Here is a 25,903-nt window from a genome sequence, read left to right as displayed (position 1 = left end):
GGACCCTTTAGAAGGACAACAACTTTATGTGATTTTGAACTTGTGATAGTTTCCATGACAGGTTCAGCCCCATTCTTCTCCCATCTTAGCAATCAACCCCATAACTTAGCCTCCAAGTCAGAATTCTGGGTGGTATCCTTGACCACAGAAGTTGCCAACTCAGTAGTAGAGATGTCAAACATGGGGATTTGGTCTAACCTCAGGAGGGTTCAGAGCTGGAGACACTGTCATGTGCAATTCAGCATAAAACCTTCTTTAAAATCCTGACTCATAGTAGATGACCATGGCAGATAGTTATGGAACAAAAAAGGAAATCCCAAACCAAGTTTAAGTAATTTTACCATTGAAAATTGGGAAAAGGAAGAGGAACCAATAAATTACAAGAATACCAGGCCATATACTGAGAAGAATATGGAGGTTGGGTTGAGAGAGGTTTAAGAAACTATGAAAGTCAAGAGAATGGAGTGGTCCATCTAAGGTCATTAATGATGAGAGCAAACTTGAATGCTTTCCTCAGTGACAGCCACTATAGAGGTAGGAGGTTGACCTTTTGGCAGCTGTAGTTAATTAATGATGGAATAAACATTAGGGAAAGACATGGAGCAAGCTGACAAGAAAAAGTTGGGCACACAAACACACATGTCAGATGATAATGGTGCTAGCCATCATCCTTCGTGCCAGTCTTATAAAATCCATGTCCTACCACATTGTTGGACAGGTATTCAAACTGTTTGGAATGTTCTGCAGAACTACCTGACTATATAAAGCAGCTCAAGTGCCATCTACTCTGCAAAGCCCTAGCTAAGTCTATGTAAGGACTAGTCATTTCACCTTCCCCTCCCAAGCAAACAAAGTTTCTCCTCCTATTTATAGCACCTCAAACAGTCTGCCTTTGTTATTTCCCCCAACACATTGTTCCTACTGGGTGTTCATTAGCTGTGTTAACCAAGTGTCACATTACAAATATGAATGAGATGGTAATAGACTGTCAGTTTTCCAGTAACTGAAATTTTACTTGAGAAGAGGTAAAGACCTCTGACTACTGAAGGTATGTCTTCAATTACAGACTATTGGAAAACTGTTCATGGCGAAGAGAAATGATTCAAATCAAAGCCTCGCCCCATGTGCATAACAAGTACTAAGAGCTTAATCTTCAAGTTTTTATGCATATAAAGGACTCATCCCCTTTTAACTCATGGAGATCAAACAGGAGCCACAAGTAGATGTGTTTGTATCACGTGTCACATATTTAGTACTGCTTTATATGACTTATGGAAATTTTATATATTTGTAGCTTCATATAGCTGAGTCTTTTCTAAATATATATTTATATGGATAAATATATAAAATAATATATAAAATATATGAAAAGATATGAATTGGCTAAATAATCAGTAAATTTATTAGAGGGATTTCCTAGGGATATATGGTTCTTTCACTAAAATACATACTCATTTACGCAGTTCTCTCTCTGAGGCTTTGATTGAGTCATCAGAGAAAACTGTGGAGAAGTAATGAAAACAAGATACCAGCCAATGTAGGATGCTGAACATAGTCCATAGAGCATTAAAGAGGGAGGGATAGATACAGACTACATCAAAAGACTCAAAGTTCACATATAAGGAATTCAATGGCCTGTTCCAAAACCATGAAGACATATAGAAAGTATGTAAAAAATCCAAATTTTCTACAAGGCTATTGAACAATGTACCTTGTTGGTATCAGCAACGCTGTTCTGTCGGGCATCAAAGATGATAAGTTTATGTGACTGTGCATTAGCATCCATTATTGTCTGCAGGTATTTTTCATCTTCTTTGCAGCGTTTATCATTGGGACCCACCAGTGGTTGGCTGCAACGCATAATTGTTGCCTGACTTTCTGGGTGAATCCATGACAACACCTAATATTTTTAAAACAACAAATAAAAAATACCTGCTGATAGATATCATTAATAAAACAACATATGATCTAATTAATTGATAAGAAAAGTACAATCTCTCCTAAAGAGTTTCCTTACAGCTCTGAGTAGGTAAGCTAGTCATAGCACTATAGTGGCCATGACAATGTGTTGGTTATACTAAAAGAAATTTGACTTGACACTCTCTAAAAAATCCCTATCTGCCTTCCAAATTCTATTATTTTAAGTAAAATAAAAGTGAGGCCAAACTATTACTAAACTCTAGTCCCATTTCTATTTGGCTAGCTAGTTTCATATGTTTTTCTAATATAAAAAAAATCCTCTATATCTCTACAATAACATAAATAGCCTGATGAGGTCTCATATTAAAAAAAAAAAAAAAAAAACCTATAACTCTACCACCAGATCTTCCATTTTTCTGCAGTGGTCAAGTGACACGAGATTATTCTTATGTAAACTCAGAGCAAAAAACATGACTTCCCTCTTGGCAAGCAGCTACAGCAATGCACACAGCAAGAAGAAAGGATATATTTTCTCCAGAGTGAATGGTGGGACCAATGAGGTAAGCTGTAGTGCAATAGCATGTTCATTCTTGATATTCCTCTATTATTCTTGGCTATATCCCAAGGGCAAAATTTAAGGTACCTTTGCATTTAGAGATAGGATATATACAAGAGTGAGACAGCAAATGAGCGTTTTTCTTAAGAATCAAAGATACAGTCAGATTTATTAGCTAATTTTCTACTTTCCATTTTGTTATTAGATACAGTACAGTGTCTGTTTCTATCTAAATAGCAATGCCTATTACTTACAGGGACTCTGCCTTTTGCTCGAAAGGCTGCCACTTTTGAAAGGTCATCATCTTTTACACTAGTTGGCACAACAATGACGGCAGGGTAGGTATCACAGAACTCATAATTACTGTTTATTCTGGATATTTTCCAACTCTCATTTGGCAAGCCCTATAGAGTGTTAGAGAAGGAAGAAGGGAAAATACTCATCTCTATTTTACAAACAAACAAAGAATGTATGCATCTCATCTGTTCCTTATTTTAAATGAAAATTCATTCATAACTGGTTTATTGTTACTTAAATAATAATGCTTCACATAAAATATAATGGCAATTTGGATCCTTATCCACCAATTATTTATGAAATCTTTTAAAAAAATCTAGAAGCAGATGGACTGATAAGAGAGTGCTTGCCTAGTATGTACATAATCCTGGGAGGGAGAGTGGGAAAGGAAAAAGGAAAGAGGTCAGGTAAGAAGAAGCCAGATAGGAAGGTAGAAAAGACATGCATGAAAACAGCAGCAAGGCAGGCAGGCAAGCAAGAAGAAAAAGGAGAAAGAGGGAGGAAGGAAGAAGGAAGGGAGGATGGGTTCACAAAATTCTGAGCTGCAAACCCTTGTCCACACATCCTACTAATCCCTCTGGAAAATGATGACTAAAGAGCAATGGAGTCAAAGATATGGCATAGAAGAGGGCGCCCAGGGAATTGAGAAGCAACATGCTAGAAAAGCTAGGTCTACGTTACAGATTGTCATACAGCTTCTACTCCCCTGCTACATACCTAACCCAACTTTTTGTAGAGAAAAAAGACATTTAAGCTATCATATTCCATATGACAAGTGACATACTCTACCTGTCTCTTATATTCAGATACTGGATCATAAACTTTCCAGCCATTTACTGGAAACTTTTCTTTATAGTTGAATGCAAATAGCACCTGTACATAAAATACATGTCAGCATTTGTGTTAGAATTCCTATTTTAATCTGCGAATTTCAAAGTAGCAAATTAGAAGATTTTCTTAATTATTACACAGAAGAGATAGAATCCAAATATTTGAATTTAGTTGCAACATAAAAAAAAATAAAGGCAACCTGTAAAGGAATATGTAAATAAGGAATTATTGGATACCCATAGATGCATGCAGTAAAGGTTTACTCTGTTGTACTTGCCTGCCCATTAGAAAGAGGAAAAGCATGCTTGTTCAGGTTTTCAAATATTCCAAGTTTTCGTTGTTCTTCCTGCTTATATGCAAGTCTCAGGTTCCTCATATCCTAGTAAACAATGAGCACCTGTTAGCCAGATACCCTGTCATAAATACATAAAAGATTCTTATTTATCCATCATTTTGTACCCTACAGTTCTCAGACTAACAGAAGACAAGGTAACAAAAAAACTTACAATGAGATTTGAAAAATTAAGGAAACAGGAATAAAGAGGATATGTGTGTGGCAGGGGGAGTGTCAACAGAATAAATAATTAAGAGTCATGCTGAAATGTAGCTCTTCATAGTTGATGGCTTCTGACAGGGGATGAGGTAGGGAGGACTCAGTTTTCTTTAAGAGGCTAGCCACTGGAAGTTTGACCATGCTTCAATGAGTATATGATCAATACAAACTGGACTTCATTGGTTTTTTTTGTTTGTTTGTTTTTGTTGTTGTTTGTTTTTTTTTGTTGTTGTTGTTTTTGTTTTTTGTTTTTGTAGAGCAGGGAACAAGGATGGGAGGGTGGACCTGGGAGGAATAGTAAGTAGGTATGATAGGGGTGCATTGTACAAAATTCACAAATAATCAGTAAAAATACTATGTCAGGGAAAAAAAAGAAATTCCCCCCAAAAAGAAGAAGAAGGATTATACACAAAATATGTGCCATTACACTCTGTGTACTTACTGGCCAAAGGTATGCCATGGAATTTATTGTTCAGGTTAAGTTGCTGAGAGAGCCAACTACATAATTTACTTCATCCATGAAAAAGAAATGTTGTAGATTCTTCCCCCTATGTACTCACTGAAAGTAGTCTGTTCCATGTGGAGACTATAGTTCTCAGCAAGTCCTTGTAGCAATATAATGCTGTTTCTTAAGATCACTTCTTAAAATGCCCTCCCTTGTCCCAATGCCCTCCCTGATGGCCAAATGCCCAACCACAAGTTAGCAGGACTAGTGAGTACATCAAGTCTAGCTCTTAATGGTGTGATTTCTCCTCATGACAGTGTTTTAAGTGTCACCTCCCAACCTTTTAAATCGATGTTCCTGTCAACTAAACACAAAAAATATCATTCTTCTTTACCATCAAATGAAATTTGAAAATAAATATAATGACAAACAAAGAATAGCATCTTGGGAAGTAAAGTTATTGTGACATTGTGTTATAACAACAAAAGAACGGCAATAACCCAAATATCTATCAGTCGAGGCTGTAGCTGAATAATGTACAGGGCAGCTAAAGATCTGCTGAAAAGAAACTCCAGCTCTGTATTCACCAGTCAAAAGAAATTCCAAGATATACAGTCATAGGAAAAGAAAGGTGCAGAGCCATGTATACACTATCATTGTCCTCCTTTATTTTATTTTTAGACAAGGTCTCGCTATACAACCTTGGCTGGCCTAGAGCTTGCTATGTATACCAGGCCAGCCATAAATTAACAGAAATCTGTCTGCCTCTGCTTCCTGAGGTACTAAAGGTATGTGCCACCATGTGACATATTGTTTCTTTCAAAGAAATGTTTCCATGCACAAGGTATCTATGCAGTTATATTAGGCATTGGTAACTGTCAGCAGAGAGTAGTAGAGTGGGAGGAGAGACTTGATGTTTTACTATATACAGCTTTTCTACTTTCGAATTAGGAATCATCTTTAAAAAATAAAACACAGGCTAGAGACATGACCCAGTAGTTAAGGGTGCTGGCTGTTCTTCCAGATATATCCAAGTTCAATTCCCAGCACCCACATGACAGCTCACAACCTTCTGTAACTCCATTTGCAGAGGATCTGATCTGCCACCCTCTTCTTGCCTCCAGAGGCACCAGGCAGATATTCATGCAATCAAAACACCTACACATATAAAAAATAATAAAATAAACCATATGTGGTGGTACATGCCTTTTATCCAAAGCTATAAGGAGGCTGAGGCAGGCAGAACTCTATTAGTTTGAGGCTAGCCTCTGTCTACATAGTGAGCAGCAGGCCTTCTAAGGCTACACAGTAAAAACTAACTCTGAAAACAAACAAAAACCTAACAACAACATAAAAAAAGGAGATCCCACACCTTTTGAGGTTCTCAGGCATGAGTTGGGAGCCTGTTCTTTGTAATTCTAGGCTATGAAGCATTTAAATCAGCTGTCAGCAAATACCCATGCCAGCCATAAAAATACCTTAGTAAAACAGCCACAGGAAACGTGCCAAAGTAGCATCGTTTTCTGACATGCTTGCTTCTCAAGTCACGTTGGCTGTGTACACACCCTGGTAACTAACTTGCTGTTTAAAAATGCTAGGAGGGAAGGAAAATCATTCTAAGCCCTGCAAGAGCAGATACAATGAGTGTGGCATGTAGCTTAGTAGTAGAGCATGTGCTTAGAATGTGAGAAGCCCTGGGCTCTGCCTACTCAGGAAAGAAGTGAAAAGGGGAGCGGTTGGGATTTGTTGACTTTGGTGCATGGAGATGTAACCATCTTGTTAAATAAGAAACACAGAGCCAATTGCAGAGTTAAAAGCCAAGAGGTCAGAGCAAGAGCTGAAAACCTTACCCTTCACTGCTTCTGCTGTCTTCCTTCTCCGCAAGAGACCTACTTCTGTGTGTCCTGTCTTTTATATAGACTTTCTGTTCTGCCTTCTCATTGGTTATAAGCCCAGCCACATTACCTCCTCGTCACTGCCCGTCTATACAGACCTCCAAGTCTTCTATGGTTGGTATTGAGATTAAAGGCATGTGTCTCCATGCTGGCTGTGTCATTGAACACACAGAGATCCGCCTAGCTCTGCCTCCCAAGTGCTGGGATTAAAGGCGTGCACCACCACTGCCCAGCTTCTGCTCTGGCTTGCTCTGACCCCAAGGCAACTTTATTAATATACAAATAAAATCACATTTTACAAATATAGTATCACCACAGATGCATGTGAGGAAATAGGTATGTAACAAATATGAGCATCAATCCCAAGTTTAGAAGAGGTTTTGACAATTCTGAAGACAGGATAGCTTTTAGTAAACTGTATTATAGAGGTAAAGTCACCAGGCATAAAAACATATTCATTAAAGTTACCCAACACATTGCTATTTAACATTTTGAAGGAAGTGAAAAGAAAAAAAAATGAGGATAGTTTAAGGTAAAAAGTTCCAACATAGCCAAGAATCTTTAATCACAAGATTTCTAGAACAGACTGTCCCTTGGGTAAGTCTTTGACCATCTACCATGTTAAAAAGCACTTTTTAAAACAGGAAACTGTGAAAACAGGCATTTAGCTCTACTTTCCATTTGGTTTCTCTGAGATGTGACAAATGATGCCCACTTAGGTTGCAGGTTAATCAAAAACATTTCAGCTTTCAAAAAGGATGATGCTTTGCTTTGATGCCTTAAACAGTGGTTTGCATTCACTGATATAAGATTTGAAGGATTTGTTACCCTGAAAACAGTACAAATTGTTCCTATGCTCCAAAGTCCATAAGGGTCATGAGTCAGAAAAAGTTCAGAGTGGACTGCCTCATGCCAGTGTTCACTTGTGTCTGCAGCTTACCTTGCACACAATCTCTATACCACAAGAATTATCCCCGTGGCTCTGGGCGCCAATCTTCTCAACTCTGCTGATCACTCCAAGGGGAACATCAAGGATGAAATGGGGGTCCTATGTTTAAAAATTAAGGTCAATAAAAAAGTTTTCATATTTTACATTGCTCCAGAGTTATAACATATGATTGTTTACTCTGAAATGCAGTTATCTTTGACTGAGATAAGAAGCTGACTTCTGAGAGATAGTATACCTTAGTAGTTCTATACCCAGACCACAGTGACACTTCCCCTCCAAATCTAAGTGCAACTATAGCAATTTTGATTGAGACCCAATGTCTCTTCAAATTCACTGTCATGTAGTGTCCCTGTGATGGGAATTCAGGGGACTACTTATTTTCTTCTTTTACTGTTCACTAGATTTTAAAACCAAAGCATAATTTTAAAAACTTACTCTTTCTACATTTTTGAAGTACATTTTAAAGTCCGTCACTGTCAGGGTTCCACTCACTGCTCCCATAAATGGGCAGATATACATGACATCTTTCACTGAAAGAAGAAAACCAAAGTAGCAATGACTCTTATAGACTTGTATTTCAGTAACTTCCAGTATGAGTTTTCAAATGCATATGCACGATCCAGTCTTGTAGGAATTTAAAACTTTAAAGAATTATATCAGTTATTATTTTACATAATGACACAGATAGTCTTCTGATATAGTTCAACAAAACTCTGATTTTATATTTAATGAGGCTTTAAGTTATAAAAAAACTTATAGTATGTTGATTTTTTTTTCCTTTTTTCAGGTAGTTAATATTTTCCCTAGTTAAAAGTTGATAATGCTCAACATATCAATTATACTCTGAAGACACTGGACTTTTGTTCTACAAATTGCTGCAACCTAAAACTAGTAAAAGCTAAACACTGTTTCTTTGAAGAGAAACTGCTTTGCAGCTGAAGAAAACTTGCAGATCATCAATAAAGTAAAGAAAGACTTCTTTCTTGGGTTGAGAGTATAGCTCAGTGCCTGATGCCCTAGGCTGGTTACCTGCCAGGAGGGCAGTTTAAAATTCCTTATCAGCTCAGTATGGTAGTGCACACCTTTAATCTTTACTAGTAATTGCACAGGCTGGAGGATCTCTATGAGTTTCAGCCAACCTGATCTACATAGTGAGTTCCAGGACAGCCATAGTGAGACCATCTAAAAACAAAATTTTTGTATCAAAGTTAAATGTCTTGTTATCAACCAAATATGCACAGCATATTTAATTCCTTCGACTGTTAAAAGGCTTGCTTCTATCATAAAGATTGTGCATCTTTATGAATTTCCTAAAGTGTCATTCCATTGCAATGTCTGAGTGACCAGAACATATATAGCTACAGACATAATTTGTAATAGTAGGATGATTCAGCCAAAGAACTCTCCTTATTTTTATATAATTTAATTTGTACTGAGTGTCTTCTGTTGCTGGGGTTCTGGGTATAATATAATTAGACAAAGTCCCTGTTGACAAACAGCAGGGGACCTGTAAGATTAGACACAGAAAAACACCATTATACTATAGCATGATAAATGCTAATATAATGATGTGAACACAGAGTGATGGACCTCAATTAAGAATTACCTTCACTCATCATGGAAACATATGGGGGAGAAGAAGAAAAGAAGGGAAGAGAGTGGCAAATTGTTTGAAATTTGTTACTATGGCTGCATCTGAGAGTGCAGAGAGAGGTGGAGGATCATGAAGCCAGCCAGATAGGTTAGCAAGAAAATGTACTAATAAATGTATCTGTTGAATGTCAAGGCATTATTAGTATGCTATTCTTAAAAGATAAAAATAAAAGCAATACCCTGTGGGGTTTATAGCATATGTACAAGTAAAATGGATGATAAGAATAACAAAGGCTGGAGGGGACACATGAGAGTATGCACTTGTACAGTTTTTAAACTACACATAAAGAAGTACAGAACTGTGCAGGGTGTGGTGTGATAGCACATGCCATCAAGCAGACACAGGTGGGTTTTTGTGAATTCAAGGCCAGCCTAGTCAAAAATAGAAAGTTCTATGCCAGCCAGGACTACATAGTGAGACCCTGTCTCCAAAAAAAAAAGCACAAAAATGACTTGAAAATATAACACATAAATCTTCTAAAGCAACTAATGAAATAACAAAAAGAAATGTAGCAACTACACAGACAGAGGAGATAAAATGCATTCTGAGAAAGTACTCAATTAATTAACGAGGATAGAGCTCAGTGGAAGGGTGCTTGCCTGACAAGCATTTAGGCTCTCAGTTCAGTCCTCAGCACTGTAACAAAGAAAGAAAAAAAGTGTACTCAATTAAACCAAAACATGACCAAAAAGACAAAGAAGACAGCAAGAACTAAATGAGACAAAAGAAAACAAGTAATATGATGAATTTTAAATTAATTATATTAATATAACATGTTAATGACCACAACATCTCAAATACAAAGCACAGACTGTCAGATCATAGACAAAAACAAAATCTTAACTATATGTGGCTCAAAATAAACACACATTACATGAAAAATGAAAGACTAAAGAAAATATGGTACATATACAAAATGGAACTCTAATACAAATAAGAAGAAAATCATATTTACAGAAAAATGAATGCAAATGGAGTGTGTTAAGCAAAATAAGCCAAATTCAGAAATAAAAATATTGCATGCTTCATATCATATGCAGATCCTAAATTTTAATGTGTATGTGTGTGTGTGTGTGTGTGTGTGTGTGTGTGTGTATGTGTGTGTGTACTCAAGTGTGTATGTGTACATATCTATGGATACAGATCATGAAACTAGATGGGAAAATAAAAGAGTGAAAAGAAATATTGGTGGTTGAGAAGGGCTAAAGAGGGCAAGAATATATGGGACATGAAAACAGAATGGGGCCTATTATTGGTAGAAAAGACACCAACAGGAGTGGGACTGGGGAACAGCAGAGCAGTGTGGGGAAAATGATCAATAACAACAAAGCATGGGGCTATAACTCTATTGGTAGGATGCTTGTCTAACCTGGATAAAGCCCTAGATTTGATCTCTATTACTGTATAAACAAGATGTGGTGATGTACACCTGTAGTCCCAGAACTCAAGAGGTTGAGGTGGAAGAATTAGGAGTTCAAGATCAGCTTTATTTACATAGTGAGTTTGAGGCTGGCCTGGGCTACATATGATGACTCTGTCTCAGAAAACTAAATATGTATGAAAACACCATAATGAAACCTATTATTCTATATGCTAATTTACAAAGCTAAAAAAAGACATGAATATTTTGAAATTGAAAATAGGTATATCAAATTAATGTGAATTAAGAAAAAGCTACAATATCTACAATAATATGAAACAATGAATTTTTTTGGAGCAAAGAGTACCAGGAATAAAGAAGGTAATTTTCTACTAACCACGGGGTCAACTTATCAGAAGGACATAATAAAATAAACATTTATGTACCTAGAACTTCAAAACAGAGAAGTAAAAATGATTGCTCTGCAATGAGACACAGATATTCACAATAAAAAAGATAAGTGCAGGCTGAGTAAAGACACAGAGGGTCAAATGATACCAATGAATTCAACCTAACTGACATCTATAGAACACTTCAATCAATAACAACACAACACATGTTCAACAATATACAGACACTCAAAAGACCATATTTAAGGCCTTAATACAACTTTTGAGATATATTCAAATCAGAATATTTATGTTTCCTAAACAGAAATGGAATGAACTTAGAAATTAACAACAGAAGAGTGTTCCAGGAATTCATAAAGATGCAGAAATTAAACAACACTATTCATTTTGCCGTTGTTGGTGGTGCTTTGTGTTTGTTTGTTTGTTTTTCAGAAAAGATATCATCTAGCATATGCTGACCTCACACTATGTAATTGCAGATGAATTTGGACTCCTGATCCTTCTGCCTCTACCCCCAAATGCAGGGATAAACAACATACTCTTAAGTAATCCAAGAGTCAAAGAAAAAAATCAAAAGCATTAGATGTCATGAAAATGAAAATATAAAATCGTAATTGATGAGGTAGAAAGCAGTGATTAGAGGAAAAATCCAAACACCCAAACTAGAAGAGAGCAAAGATCTCAAATCAATGACAGCAGTTGCCCACTTACGCAAAGAGGGAAAGAAGAGAGAATGGAACATGAAGGAAGCAGATGATAGGAAGCAATAAGTATCAGAGTGCAAATAAATGAAATAGAAAACAAACAATAATGAAACCAAAAGCTAATTCTTTGAGAATTACCAACACAATTGGTAACCGCCCACCCCCAGCCAGTTGTAGGACAGGTATAAGGACCATATCACCACTAATTGTACAGATACAAAGAAAGTGTAGTAAGTAACATTTTGACAATAATTTCACAGCTAACATTAAGTGGGAGAATTCTGGAAAGATGTAAACTATCAATGCAAAAGCAGCAGAAAAACCCAAATAGCCACCAAGACATGAATGCATCCTTATAATGAAGTAGTATTCAGCAATAAAAAGGAATGATTGTTGGCTGATGTCACAATGTGGTTGAATATCAAAACAATTATTTGATTGAAGAAAGTTAACCAAAAAACCCTACAATTTCACTTATGGAAAGTATTAGAAAATATAAACTGGTATACAGTTTTGGGGGATAGAGGAATGGACATAGAGATGAAAAGTGCATGACATAAGAAAACTACTGGTTGGGGTGGATATGTTCATTACCATAAGAGTGACAATGGCTTCCCAAGTGTTTCCTATGTCAAAACTCATGCTATTCTAAAACACTACTCAATAGGGAGTATTTTACTTTACAATGATCTACTTTAATACTTTTTCTCCAGGAACATATTTGATTTAATAGTAGGGCTTAATTTACTTACCATCTGCAAGGCACTGGAGGAATTTAAAGCACACTTACATAACTTAAAAGAATGTGCAGCTGTCCCTAACATGTTACCTGTAAGATATTTCCAATAACTGGGAGAGGTATAGGACTATGTGAGAGTCTCTATCTCCCAAAGCTCCATTTCCAGAGTAAAAAAAGAATCACAAACAAGAGAGGATGAGGCTCTGGAAAGACAGCCCCACCATTCATACAGTTCTAATATGAGATGACTATATTGAGACTGAATGCCCATGTTGGGAGAGAGCAATGACAGAATAAGCAAATAGTCCAGCAAAGTCCACTTTCCAACCCAGCTAACTGAGATGTACTCAGATGTCCCTCCTACACATCATCTCTTGAGATGCATGGCAATTTATCATGGGAGGTATTGTAACCCTCATGTCATTACCTTTATAAGCTAGGATGACAGTACATGCCATTTTCTTCCAATAAAATTATACTTTCAATAATCACAGAAGCCAACAAAAATTATTTGTGAAGCTTTCAAAACTATTACTAAGATATGCTATTGAGGTCTTCTACTGATAAATTACTTTATGGTGAAACAGTCAATCAAAGCAGCAAGCCAGCATGACACTGGATGCCTAATCAGCTCTTATTTCAAGGAAACAGGCAGGCTTCTCTTCTTTTGGTAAACATTGAGCTGCCACTTACCTGGATCTTCTACATTATTCTATCTTTTATGGTCAGGCTGATGCCAATAAGAATGAAGAGACCTAGTCCCCTACTCCCTTTCCCCTTAATTAAATCAGTCTAGCTGCCCTTCAACATAAACATCACTTATGCTTTCAAAGTACCACTTCATTTTATAGATTCCTATAAGCAAACCATATACATTAAACTTACCAATGGCCTTAATTGATTCTCCCGGGAAAAGTGGAGCTTCTTCCATCTGTGCCAGTTTATTTCCATCTCTTAGAGCCTGGAAAGAGACCAAATAGGAATAAATCTAACTTTCCATCTGTATATTGAGGAGAATGCTGGAATTCTGGGTTCTCTTGATAAAGCTATAGAAGCATGCAAAAATGTATGTCCCCTCCCCCTTAAATATTTTAAAAGCTCAGCACTACAGGACATCATGCTTCATATTCTAGCAAATTGTTACAACATATTTACAATTAACAGTTAGAAAGCATTAATACAGAAATGGCTTGACAGGACAGATACTATAATCACTACACAGATAGCCATTGTAAGGCGACATCAAATTTGAAAATAAGGTCAGAAAAAGTGTTATCTTCTGACCATGAGACTAATGCCAATAAAAACACTAGAGATGAGTTACTTAGTCAAAGTATAAATGATCCAGCCTATGAAACAGTTTGAGAAACCCTAAGGCAGAATAAAATGACCAGAGAATGGTCTCAGAACAGTGCACAACTAAGGAAAGACCTAAGCTTTTTCACTGAGGATCAGCTACATGCAAGCCAGTACATGTATGTGTGTGCATATGTATATATGTGTGTGCGTATATGTGAGCGTGTGTGTGTGTGTGTGTGTGTGTGTGTGTGTGTGTGTGTGTGTATGTGTGTGTATGTATGTCAGGGAGCATAAATAATGGGAATATCATTGTTTATTTACATTAGTCTATGAGATTACATTGGCAGATAAGAATCCAAGTTGAAAATCCCACATCAGACCTTATGTGAAAGGTTGCAATCAAAACATACATATACTAAAAAGTATTACATAAATTTTCCTTCAGTCTATGTGTGTAAGACGTAGAAGACACACAAAATTTGTATTTATATTTAGGTCTCATCTAATACTCCAAAATAGGAAAAAATCCAAAATTTGAAACACTTGTCCCAAACATTTGAGATGAAGAATACTCAACCTGTATTACAATATATACTGTAGGACAGGGTGTGTTCATCACACATTTCCCAAGGCCAATTCATTTTTAAAACTAATTTCACATTCTTCAAGAAAATTGCTAATGAGTTACTAGGTTCAATGGCTACAGAGATGCTAAAAGATGGCTAGCTGGGTAGTTCATGCCCATATTTCTACTATCAGGTTGACATTGTGACTTGGGAGTCAGCTTCTTGTAAGCTTCATTGTATGGTGCCAAAGAACTCAGAGGGGAGCAGAAAATGGAGTTCTTGAACTACAAAGCTAGGAATAGACCCTAAACTTGGGGCCCATTCCAAGGTACTGCCACCCTGTGAGTTGCTACCAAAATGAAACCAGTCATTTTCTCCTTGGCATATCTGACACAATGTGTCATGAATAAGAATAAGGTGATCAAAACCCTAGCAATTACCAAGCTGTATTTCATAGAACATTAATTTCCCAAGAGATGTAAATAGGTTAAAAAAAAAAAACAGGGAAATGCTGTGTTAGATAAAACAAGGCTTTTGAAAAAAGTAAGCTAGGCTTTAGTGTGTTAATGAATGCCAAATCAGCAAGAGGGCACAAGAGTACAACACATGCCTCTTTTTCAGAAATAACTTGTTAACACATCTGAGGGTATTAACATGCATCATAAAACAGGGTGGGAAATACAGATCAAGGACATGGTATGAAGTCTCTTCCACCCAGAGGGCAGAAGATTACATGGTCCATCCTTTCCTTATCAAAAAATTGTACTGTTAAAATCTTATATACATTAGGGTTCACCATTACATTCAAACAATGTATTCAACTCGAATTTTTAGTACAGACTGGTTAAGGCATTTTTCAGCCAAAAATTTCTGTAAAATTTTGATTTTATAGTGATATAGATCAAACCTAGGATACTGTATATGCAAAACAGGTATTTTATCACTAAGTCACACCCCTATCCTAACATTACTTTTAAGACTTTCATATAAATTTGACTTTCTTTTTCCACTTAATGGCCACCTTAAGCATTTTATTATACTTGTTTTGGTCCCTGAGTATCAAAACCAAGGCCTCAAGTGTGCTCAGCAACTGGACTCTGCCCTCAGCCCCATTTATACATTCATTTTTACTTATATCTGATTTGGGAATATGCTTTTTGTGAAACAAAGCATAAACCAATATTTATACCTTTCAACATTTGGTTTTATAAATACTTAAATACCAACAATCTTAATAGAAGCATTAATTTGAAGGTGTGCTTAATTTACTATCTTCAGTACTGATTAATTTTATGGCATAATTAACAAGTGAAAAAGCTACTTTAATCAATGTTAGAGCTATAATTTACTTCAAATGTTACATTGTTAAAGCTTACTTTAATGGGCAAATATTATACTATAAAACTGAGATTCTATAATTTATATTTAAAAGTAATTGAGGATAAATTATTTTGGAATCTATTTATGAAAGCAAGCTTCTCTAAACACTAGCATCTGGAAGAGAAGATGCCCATTCAGCTTTAGAGCAAGCCACATCAAATATTTTCAAAACTTCAAGCCTGGGATAGTCAATGAATCCTGCCAGAAAGCACAAGGCTCTCAGGATAAAGAGTAAGGAACAACTGGTTCTCTTCTTGTCCCATATTCACAGTCAAATATTAATGGAAACATCTTTGCATTTTTATGAGGCATGAATGTGTTGTTGAACACAGTGAAATAAAACTTGCACTAATGATCATTAAATAATGAGACATGCTTTTAAATGATGAAAAAGCATCTATTAGAATAACACAAAGAAATGGCCCCAATGCTTCAGATTCGTCCATAAGAGAAAGGAATACATTTAGCTTTAACATAGGAAGTCAAGAGACAATAGAAGGCTCATTTTTGGTGAGTACAGTAGATTCCCTTTATGAAGCTATGTTAGGAGATGGGATTCACATTTGTGCTATATTAAGCTTTTACTGCAACTATCAGGTTGCACAAGACATGATCTGACTCTTGATTTATCCAACCTATGTTCAGATGTTCAGCACAACTGAAAGATGAAATAATTTGATCTCATAAACACACTCATTGCCTTGGTGCCTCTATTCATAATGTTGCTCCACTGAGCAATTCCCTAGGAGCTCATTTCAACCTTGGTGCTTTGATCCTGAATGTTTAACTGAGATCTACAACATCCTGACTTTGTCGCTGAGGGATCCAATCCACCCAGATGACTCTGGCTTCTTCACTGTTTTTCATGAATGTGACTCTAAACTTCCAAGTGGACAGATTACATAACCAGCTGCATGCCCAAAGCAGTGATTTTTTAATTGTGTCCTAAAAGATGCTTCTGGAGTCAATGAAGGAGGATGGTTCCGAGCAGGTGATGGAGGACAAAAGCAAGGCTGAGTGAGCACTTGGGGCTTGCCAAGCATCCCCAGCACTGCTCTTCTACAGGATTCTCCTATTAAGTTTCTATATCAGTAGCAGGAAAAGCACTGCTTCATGAATCTGGATAACAAGTGGAAGTATGAAGGAAACAGTAGGATTCTGTATTCTGATTAATAAAAACAAAATACATATGCTCATTCCACAAATACAAAATACAAGGTGCTATGTTAGACATGAATTATGTAACTTTAAATTTTATTTTATGTGTATGTGTGGTTCTGCCTATATGTGTACCGCATGGCCAGAAGAGAACATTGGATTACCTAGAACTGGAGCTATAGATACTTGTGAGCTGTCATGTGGGTGGAGGGAATTGGAAGAGCAACTTTGAATAACATAAAGTCCACACCCTTATAAAGAACCTGTGGCATTTGTGTTTATCTCTCTAGGTCCTCGCTAAAAGCACTTACACTTACAGTGGTGGCAGTCATGTAGCCCTATTTTGGGAAATCAAGAAGTGTGAATGAACCAACTTCTAGTTGACAAAATGCTGGATAAACCAAATTTTGCAAATAATTTCATAATGGAATCTACCAAATATAGACAGGAGAGCACTATTATAGTGGTAAAAGCAACTGGAAAGCTTTGCTTATTGCCTAGATATCTAGTATGAAATGGCTTCTAGATACACAGATGAACATGTAGAACTTGCCACCTGATCAGCTTCGGCTTCAGAAGGGTAGCCATTGTGTTCTTCCTCTATCTCCTGCACAGCACCAGGTGCATGGACAAGAAAAGGCAGAGAAGAGAAAGAGAAACACGTGCAAACAGACAGGTGAAAGGACAGAATTTCTTTTTTAAGAGACAGTAACCATGTAAAAGTTGACACACCTTTTATGGCTTTGCAAATCACCACACTTGCCCCCTTTGAGTTAAGGAAATAATGTGTGGACCATCTATAGCATCCTCAGCCTAAAGTGTAGTTTCTATTTTCTGTGTTTGTGTTGGGGTAGAAAAATAAAAAGCAACAAGACATCATGGATTTCAAACAATGCACTGTCTTTATAAAAACTAAGCAACATCATAGCAAATAGCAAAGAATATAACAGGCACATCATGTGTTCATAGAAAATAAAGCACACCACAGAAACCACATAAAGGGCAAAGTCAAGCCAAAATATAAAGGCAGTTCATACACAGGTATTTTAGACAGAGTAAGTATTTGCATATTCTAAAGGAGTATTGTATTACCCAGGGGCAATTTCATTGCACCCATGCACATAACACATGCTCAAGATTTTATATATAATATATACATATATACATATGTGTATTAGTTTATTACTTATTATTAATTAAATACTGTGACTTATAATCAATATCACAATATTTCTAACTACAGTATCAAAGTATGCTTAAAAAAACTTAAATGCAATATATTCTTCATTTTATTTTGTCTGTTAAATGGTATGCTTTTTTTAATTTCTTCATAAAATCTGTTCTCTTTTGAAAGTTTAAATACTGTACTATTAACTCAACAGGTGGTAGAAAAAACATGAATGCTTAACATGAGAGAATTATAATCCTCTTCTCAAGTGGTATCAAATCTCTAATAGTAAAAATATTAAAATTTAATAGTTTTATTTTATGAAACTGGTTCAAATGGCTATATTTTTAAGGCAACAGAAGAAGTATCAAATTTTGAAATAATTTATCACTTCACACATTTACAATTTGGTCAATAAATTTCAGTAATTACAGAACACATTTTTATACTCAGAATGAATTTATAGCTACTCATCATGGCAGTGTAGATTTTAAATGCAGCCTGTTTTGTTGAAATATCTAAATTTTTACATACAAAGACAACAGAATCATTATGTGAATTTTAAATGTTAAAAAAGTAAAATTAATGGATATTCAAAAAAATTCATACAGTATTTCAAAGTCCATGCAAATACAAAGCCAAACACTAATATTTAACTGTGTGAATCAATGAAAGAAAACATGTCTCACAAGCCAAAGAAAAGAAGGTAAGATGGTAAACCAACTAGTATAGTAAAGAATTTTACTTAACCTGGTTATTTCTGTACAACTTCACTGGTTTCAGTAAGATTACAAATTTCAAATTGAAGTAATTAAAACATACTATGAGAATCCAGGCCAGGTGGTGGTGGCGCATGCCTTTAGTCCCAGCACTCGGGAGGCAGAGGCAGGTGGACCTCTGTGAGTTCGAGGCCAGCCTGGTCTCCAAAGCAAGTTCCAGGAAAGGCACAAAGCTACACAGAGAAACCCTGTCTCGAAAAAAAAAAAAAAAAAAAAAAAAGAAAAAAAGGAAAATCCAGATTGTTTGCATTTAAAGAAAATAGGTTAATTTTTCATATCTGACACTAGGTGTTAAATGCATGCAAATTACCAATCTTTGTCTTGCTTTATGAATATTCTGAAATAGAGGGAAGGAAAATCATGAGAGAAACATAAGCTACAATTCAGTGTATCTGTATTTTTAAAAATACTGGTATATGTAAATCTTGCTTCAAGATTAGCACTTAAACATTTCTGGGGGGTTGAATATGCAAACATAAGCATGACTTAAAATCTTAGATTGGATGGACAACAAATGATCACTTTTTTGTTTGCTAAGTTCTTTAGCATGAATCATACAACAAGCACTGTGTGTGCGTATGTGTGTGTATGTGTGTGTAAAACAATAATAAAGAAAAAGAGTTTCTATCAACTCCAAAAGAATAGGGGGGCATGGAAGAAGTTCAAAGGATGACAGTTGCGAAGGGATGAAGGAAGGAAAGTGATATAATTGTTTCAATTAAAAGTATATTTTTTAAAAGAGGCCCACATAGAGCTAGACATATAACACCAGCCATGATCATCCATTGGGTCAGAATTCATGTAACAATTTGGTAACAATTTTTGCATCCTGCCTTCACACACATAGGCTTTTACTGCACATTTTAAAAACTGCAGCAAACAAAGCATTTCCAGTGAACATTTAAAGCTATGACACAGCAGAGCAAATTGATCAGAGTGACTCATAAAAACCAGTGAGAAGTAAAGAACACTAAACAGACCAAGTGTTCCATAAAGCACAGACATGTATAAGTAGGAGGCCCATCTGCCAAAAGCCAAATATCCTTACCCTGGTATCAGGCCTCCTGAAAACCTGTTAGTTAAAATAGAGAACATCATCATCGTGGAAATGTTCTTATTGACCTGTGAAAGATGCCATTAGATTCAACAGTCTAGTCCCTAAGACATATTTTAATCCTCTATAACATATTTACTCTCAAAGTTTCATTCAGTAGTAAATCAATCCTAAAACATTTGTCTTGGGATTTTCAGGGAAGTTATCTAATTTGGAGAAATATATCACCCTCAGTTTTAAACACAAATCTTTTCCAGCAAGTGTTTTCACAGGTTATTGTGAACAGGCTGCATTTCAAAAGTAAATGTTGTTCCTGTCTAGAGAACTGAAGGCATTTTACATATAGAAACAATGATATAAAAAGGGAGTTAGGCTCTTAGAGAAGCCCTGAAAACTAGAAAGCCCCAAACTGGATGCAGAACACAGTTTAGCTATATATGAACTCAGTATCCTAACAGTGAGATAATCACACAGCCTAATCTGATTTCCATTTAAATTTCCAATTCTGATTGGGACTCCAGGATTCAACTCTCTGATTTGGTTACCCCACTAGAATCAGGGGTTTCCTCTCTGATGGACATGGCAGCAAGGAGGAAGTTCTAAGGAGGAAGAGGTAGTGTCTGTCCCTGAAGAAGAGGTGAAATCCTGCTTTATTTAACTGAGAGACACTGACTTTGGTAGTATTATTCCTGTGCCTGTGGCCTGTGAATCCTAACTAAACATGCATCCTCCGTGTGGGGAAAGCTCTAGCCAAAAGAAACAACACACATGGACAGAACCTTAGGAAAACAAATAGTGGTAACAGTCTTCAGTAGTAGTTTAATGTTTCTGTACCCTGTTGCAAAGTCTCCAGTGCTAATATTCAACCACTAGATGTTGAATGAGAAACACATCATCAAAAAGAACAATTGCCAGGTTATTAACTTTATGGATTTACTAAAGAGAGGGAAGAGGACCCGAATGGGAACACAGGCTACAGAAGCTATTCCCATGTCAACACCACACACTCTGGCTGTAAAACATAAAATAATCATTCTCAAACTCTCAGAAAACTTCCTTCCTTAGTGCCAGAAGGTGCTATGCAGGGTGATGATGTGGGTAGAAAAGACATCAAATTACCCAGTGCTGGACCCAGCATACTAAAGTATCAAGTTACTAAAAAAGATATGCTCACTAGTGCAATAGTGGCATGAATGTTATGGAGTAACTGAATGTTTTCTGACTAGATTTGAGGTCTGCTCCACAGGAGGGAATTTCATTCCTGATTCTGGAATCCTAGTCAAATCCCATGACTGGTAAGTTTACAGGCCCTAATGTAGAACTTGCTATTATTCTTTTCCTAAGTGGTCATGCTAACAAATTGCCTTCTAAGTATTTAAATTTATACCCATAGATCTATTCTGCTCTCAACCTTAGAGAAGCTTCTGTTTGCAGTGAACAATAGTCAATAGGAAGATGTGCAACTGATCAAAGTGCTGAGAATAAGATACTGAGTGCTTGGCCTTGAATAGAACATCTATTTCTACCATACCCCTTTCTGCCACCAAGGCTCAGAGAACACTATGAGGTGGAAAGAATGTAAGAGGTTGAGAGGGTGAAAAGAGTGCTGTTAAATGCTGTTTTCTGGACATATCATGGCTATCACAGTTACCTGCACATGATCTATACAAGGTAAAGCCAACTAAAATACTACTATGGATGTGGCACATAATGTCTAGGCCCCACACCAAACTGGCAGAAGGATTAAGAGTAGATAGTTGCCAAGGGAAGAAGAATCATTTTTCATTGAGGACATGACCAACTGTAAGTATCTTATGCTCTAGTGGATGACCCCGCAACCATGTATCTATGAGGACCTTTACCCATACATAGTAAGTTATCAAAAAAAAAAAAAAAAAGAGAGGCATGTGGTTGGGAGTACATGGGGCATAGCTGGAGAAAGGAGATAGAAGCAGATGTGATCATATGTCATTTTATACATTGGAATTCTCAAAATCAAAGAAAAATTTAACATGAAAAAATCTTTGCAGTTAAAAAGGTGTTCTGAATTAACTGATAAAATTCTTCAAAATGAATTAAAGCCCCTAAGTTCCTAAGCAGAGGACCTTTTGGGTTAAGAATCTTAAAAACAATCTGGCTTTTGGAGGGATGCATTCAAATGTCAAAATTTAGTATGTTATAGACTTTAAATATGTAAAGTTTATCACTTTTTCTTGATATGTCTATATTATTTAATTTAATATTTAATATGTTAATCTATGCGAGTTTGTAGCAAAGTGTGGCATTACTGTTGTGGTTTCTTTTGTGTCAGTAACATAGAACAGAGCATTTTAACGTGCTTGACTCAGGACTCATGTCCATAATGGACTGGTAAAGGGTTTTTCTTTCTCTTTCTTTTTTTTTTTTTTTTTTTTTTAGTCAGGATTTCTCCTTGTAGTTTTGGTGCCTGTCCTGGATCTCACTCTGTAGACCAGGCTGGTCTTGAACTCACAGAGATTCACCTGGCAATGCCTCCCGAGCACTAGGATTAAAGGTGTGCACTACTGCCGCCTGACTGTTTGTTTTTACTGTTATGATTTTGTTTGGTATAGTCCTTACATCATATTTGATCACACACCCTGAACCCACAAATACACACAAATACAGATTTCACATTGATCAGGCAAGGCTCCCAATGTTAAGAATGAAATGTCTCTTTGGTCAGCATGCTTCCTGGCCCTTGGCTACTCCTCGGTGATCATTTGATTTTTATTTCCTTTGTTGGTAAAAATGAAAAAGGCCTTGATTATATCTGCTATTACGCAGGAACAAGTAATGTAAAGCTATTTAAATCCCTTGTTTACTGAGATAGACGGATACATATTTTTTTCTCAAATCCAACTTTTTCTTCTGTGTTCTATTATCTGCAAGTTGATAGTTTGGGATATTCTTCTTGCTTTTACTATATGTAAAATTAGTATAGCTGCCAAAGAAATCTATATACTTACTATTTTCCCCCAAGGGGGTACTGGAACTATTCTTAATCTTGATGGAGTTCAACTTATAATTTTATTGGAGTTTTTGCATTTTTTTAAATTTTATAACTAATTTAATTTTACATATCAGCAACAGATTCCCGTCTCCTCCCTCCTCCCACCCCTTGCCCTCTCCCCAATCCACCCCCCATTCCCACATCCTCCAGGGCAAGGACTCCCCTGGGGATGCAGCTCAGCCTGGTGGATTCAGTCCAGGCAGGTTCAGTCCACTCCCTTCACCCAGGCTGAGCCAAGTGTCCCACCATAGTCCCCAGACTCCAAAGAGACAGCTCATATACTAAGGACAGGTCCCGGTCCCACTGCCTGGGTGCCTGCCAAATAGTTCAAGCTAATCGACTGTCTCACTTATCCAGAGGGCCTGATCCAGTTCCATGGGGGCTCCTCCACCATTGGTTCAAAGTTCATGTGTTTCCACTAGTTTGGCTATTTGTCCCTGTGCTTTTTCCAATCATTGTCTCAACATCTCTCATTCATACAATCCCTCCTCTCTCTTGCCAATTGGACTCTTGGAGCTCCACCTGGGCCTGGCCTTGGATCTCTGCATCTGCTTCCACCAGTCATTGGATAAGAGTTCTATCACTACAGTTAGGGTGTTTGGCCATCCGATCACCAAAGTAGGTCAATTCGGGCTTTGTCTCGACCACTGCCAGTAGTCTACAGTGGAGGTATCTTTGTGGATTTCTGGGGACCTCTCTAGCACTTTGCTTCTTCCTATTCCTATAGGGTCTTCATTTATCATGGTATCTCTTTCCTTGTTCTCCCTCTCTGTTCTTTTTTCTTTTTCTTTTTCTTTTTCTTTTTTTTTTTTTTTAGTTTTTCATGACAGGGTTTATCTATAGCTTTGGAGGCTGTCCTGGTACATGCTTTGTAGACCAGGCTGGCCTCGAACTCACAGAGATCCACCTGCCTCTGCCTCCCGAGTGCTGGGATTAAAGGCATGCAACACCACCACCTGGCATCCCTCTCTGTTCTTGATCCAGTTGGGACCTCCCACTACCCTAAGCTCTCTTTCCCCTTACCCTTGTCCTTCATTACCCACCCCTCGTCTCGTTCAGCTTGCTCATGTAGATCTCCTCCATTTCTCTGTCATTGGGCAATCCCTGTGTCTTTCTTAGGGTCCTCTTTACTAGGTAACCTCGTGGAGTTGTGAGTAGCAGTTTAGTCATCCTTTGTTTTACATCTAGTATCCACCTATGAATGATTACATACCATGTTTGTCTTTCGGAGTCTGGGTTACCTCACTCAGGATGATTTTTTTCTAGATCCATCCATTTACCTGCAAACATCATGATGTCATTGTTTTTCTCTGCTGAGGAGTATGCCATTGTGTATATGTACATTTTCTTTATCCATTCTAGGGCATCTAGGTTGTTTCCAGGTCCTGGCTATTACAAATAATGCTGCTATGAACATGGCTGAGCATGTGTTCTTGTGGTATGATTGATTGAGCCTTTCTTGGAAATATGTCCAAGAGTGGTACAGCTGGGTCTTGGGGGAGATGGATTCCAAATTTTCTAAGAAAGCACCATATTGATTTCCAAAGTGGCTGTACAAGCTTGCATTCCCACCAGCAGTGGGGGAGAGTTCCCCTTGTTCCACATCCTCTTCTGCATAAGCTGTCTTCAGTGTTTTAGATACTAGCCATTCTGACTGGTGTAAAGTGGTATCTGAGAGTTGTTTTGATTTGCATTTCCCAGATAATTGCGGATGTGGAGCAATTCCTTAAATGTTTTTCAGCCATTTGAGTTCTTTATATATTCTGGATATCAGCCCTCTGTCAGATGTGGTGTTGGTGAAGATCTTTTCCCATTCTGTAAGCTGTTGTTTTGTCTTATTGACCATGTCCTTTGCTCTACAAAATTTCTCAGTTTCAAGAGGTCCCATTGATTGATTGTTTCTCTCAGTGTCTGTACTACTGGTGTTATATTTAGGAAGTGATCTCTGGTGCCAACGTGTTCCAGACTACTTCCTACTTTCTCTTCTATCAGGTTCAGAGTAACTGGATTTATGTTGAGGTCTTTGATCCACTTGGACTTAAGTTTTATGCATGGTGACAGATATGGATCTATTTGCAGCCTTGTACATGTTGACTTCCAGTTATGCCAGCACCATTTGTTGAAGATGCTTTCTTTTTTCCATTGTACAGTTTTGGCTTCTTTGTCAAAAATTATATGTTCATAGGTGTGCGGATTAATGTCAGGGTCTTCAATTTGATTCCATTGTTCCACATGTCGGTTTTTATGCCAGTACCAAGCTGTTTTTTTTTTTATTACTGTAGCTCTATAGTAGAGACTAAAGTCAGGGATCGGGATGCCTCCAGATGTTGTTTTATTGTACAGGATTCTTTTGGCTATCTTGGGTTTTTTGTTTTTCCATATGAAGTTGAGTATTATCTTTCCAGTTATGAGAAGAATTGTGTTGGTATTTTGATGGGGATTGCATTGAATCTGTAGATTATTCTTGGTAAGATCGCAATTTTTACTATGTTAATCCTGCCTATGTGGAATTTGTAAAATTTAACTATGTATACCATAGGATATTCAGGATTTCAGTGGGCAACTTCTCTGAGTTCTGAAAAAGCTGATTGGGTAATCACACATTTGCTAGGAGTTACAGTCATCATGGGTATACCTGCACAAATTAAAACTGACAATGCTCCAGCATATGTCTCTGGTAAAATGAAACAGTTTTTTTTGCTTAATACAATATAAAGCATATTACAGGTAAAACTCATAATCCTACATGCCAAGCATTCAAAGAAGGATCCATCAGAACTCTAAAGAATATGCCAAATAAACCGAAAGGGGTAACAAAAAACCCCAGAAATACATTATACAATGCTCTGTCAACTTTGAATTTTCTCATTGATAATGAGAAAGGAACAGCTGCAGAGAGACATAGGATAATAGAAAAAACCTACAGAATTAAATCAGCCTATATATTTTAAAGATGTGCTGACCTCTTTAAGAACCAACTCTTTGTTTCATTATTTTTGTATTGATCTCTTTGTTTCTATTTTATTGATTTCAGCTCTCAATTTGATAATTTCCTGGCATCTATTCTTCCTGGGAGACTTTGCTTCTTTTTGTTCTACAGCTTTCAGGTGTGTTGTTAAGTCACTAGTGTGAAATTTCTCCAACTTCTTTATGTG

The 25,903-nt window shown here is 36.8% G+C and overlaps 1 protein-coding gene across 7 annotated transcripts in view; it reads right to left on the bottom strand.

Moving 5' to 3' along the window:
• Positions 1–25,903, bottom strand: part of Mtmr1 (myotubularin related protein 1) — an 87,381-nt gene that overhangs the window by 48,281 nt on the left and 13,197 nt on the right. For 2 of the 7 annotated variants that reach the window (XM_036174289.1, XM_036174295.1), the window contains exons 3-11: positions 19,712–19,735; positions 17,270–17,323; positions 13,199–13,274; positions 7,882–7,976; positions 7,438–7,545; positions 3,882–3,983; positions 3,563–3,646; positions 2,731–2,880; positions 1,712–1,900 (exon numbers count right to left, since the gene is read on the bottom strand). In XM_036174289.1, coding sequence (XP_036030182.1) covers positions 1,712–1,900; positions 2,731–2,880; positions 3,563–3,646; positions 3,882–3,983; positions 7,438–7,545; positions 7,882–7,976; positions 13,199–13,274; positions 17,270–17,323; positions 19,712–19,735 — 882 coding nt within the window. The remainder of the gene's footprint in view (positions 1–1,711; positions 1,901–2,730; positions 2,881–3,562; positions 3,647–3,881; positions 3,984–7,437; positions 7,546–7,881; positions 7,977–13,198; positions 13,275–17,269; positions 17,324–19,711; positions 19,736–25,903) is intronic. The other 5 variants (XM_036174290.1, XM_036174293.1, XM_036174291.1 and 2 more) reach the window with 5 other exon arrangements.

Source organism: Onychomys torridus, chromosome X, assembly GCF_903995425.1.
Source record: "Onychomys torridus chromosome X, mOncTor1.1, whole genome shotgun sequence".
Lineage (NCBI taxonomy): Eukaryota > Metazoa > Chordata > Mammalia > Rodentia > Cricetidae > Onychomys > Onychomys torridus.
The sequence above is the reverse complement of the archived record's forward strand: the minus strand, read 5'-3'. Positions and strand labels throughout refer to the sequence as shown.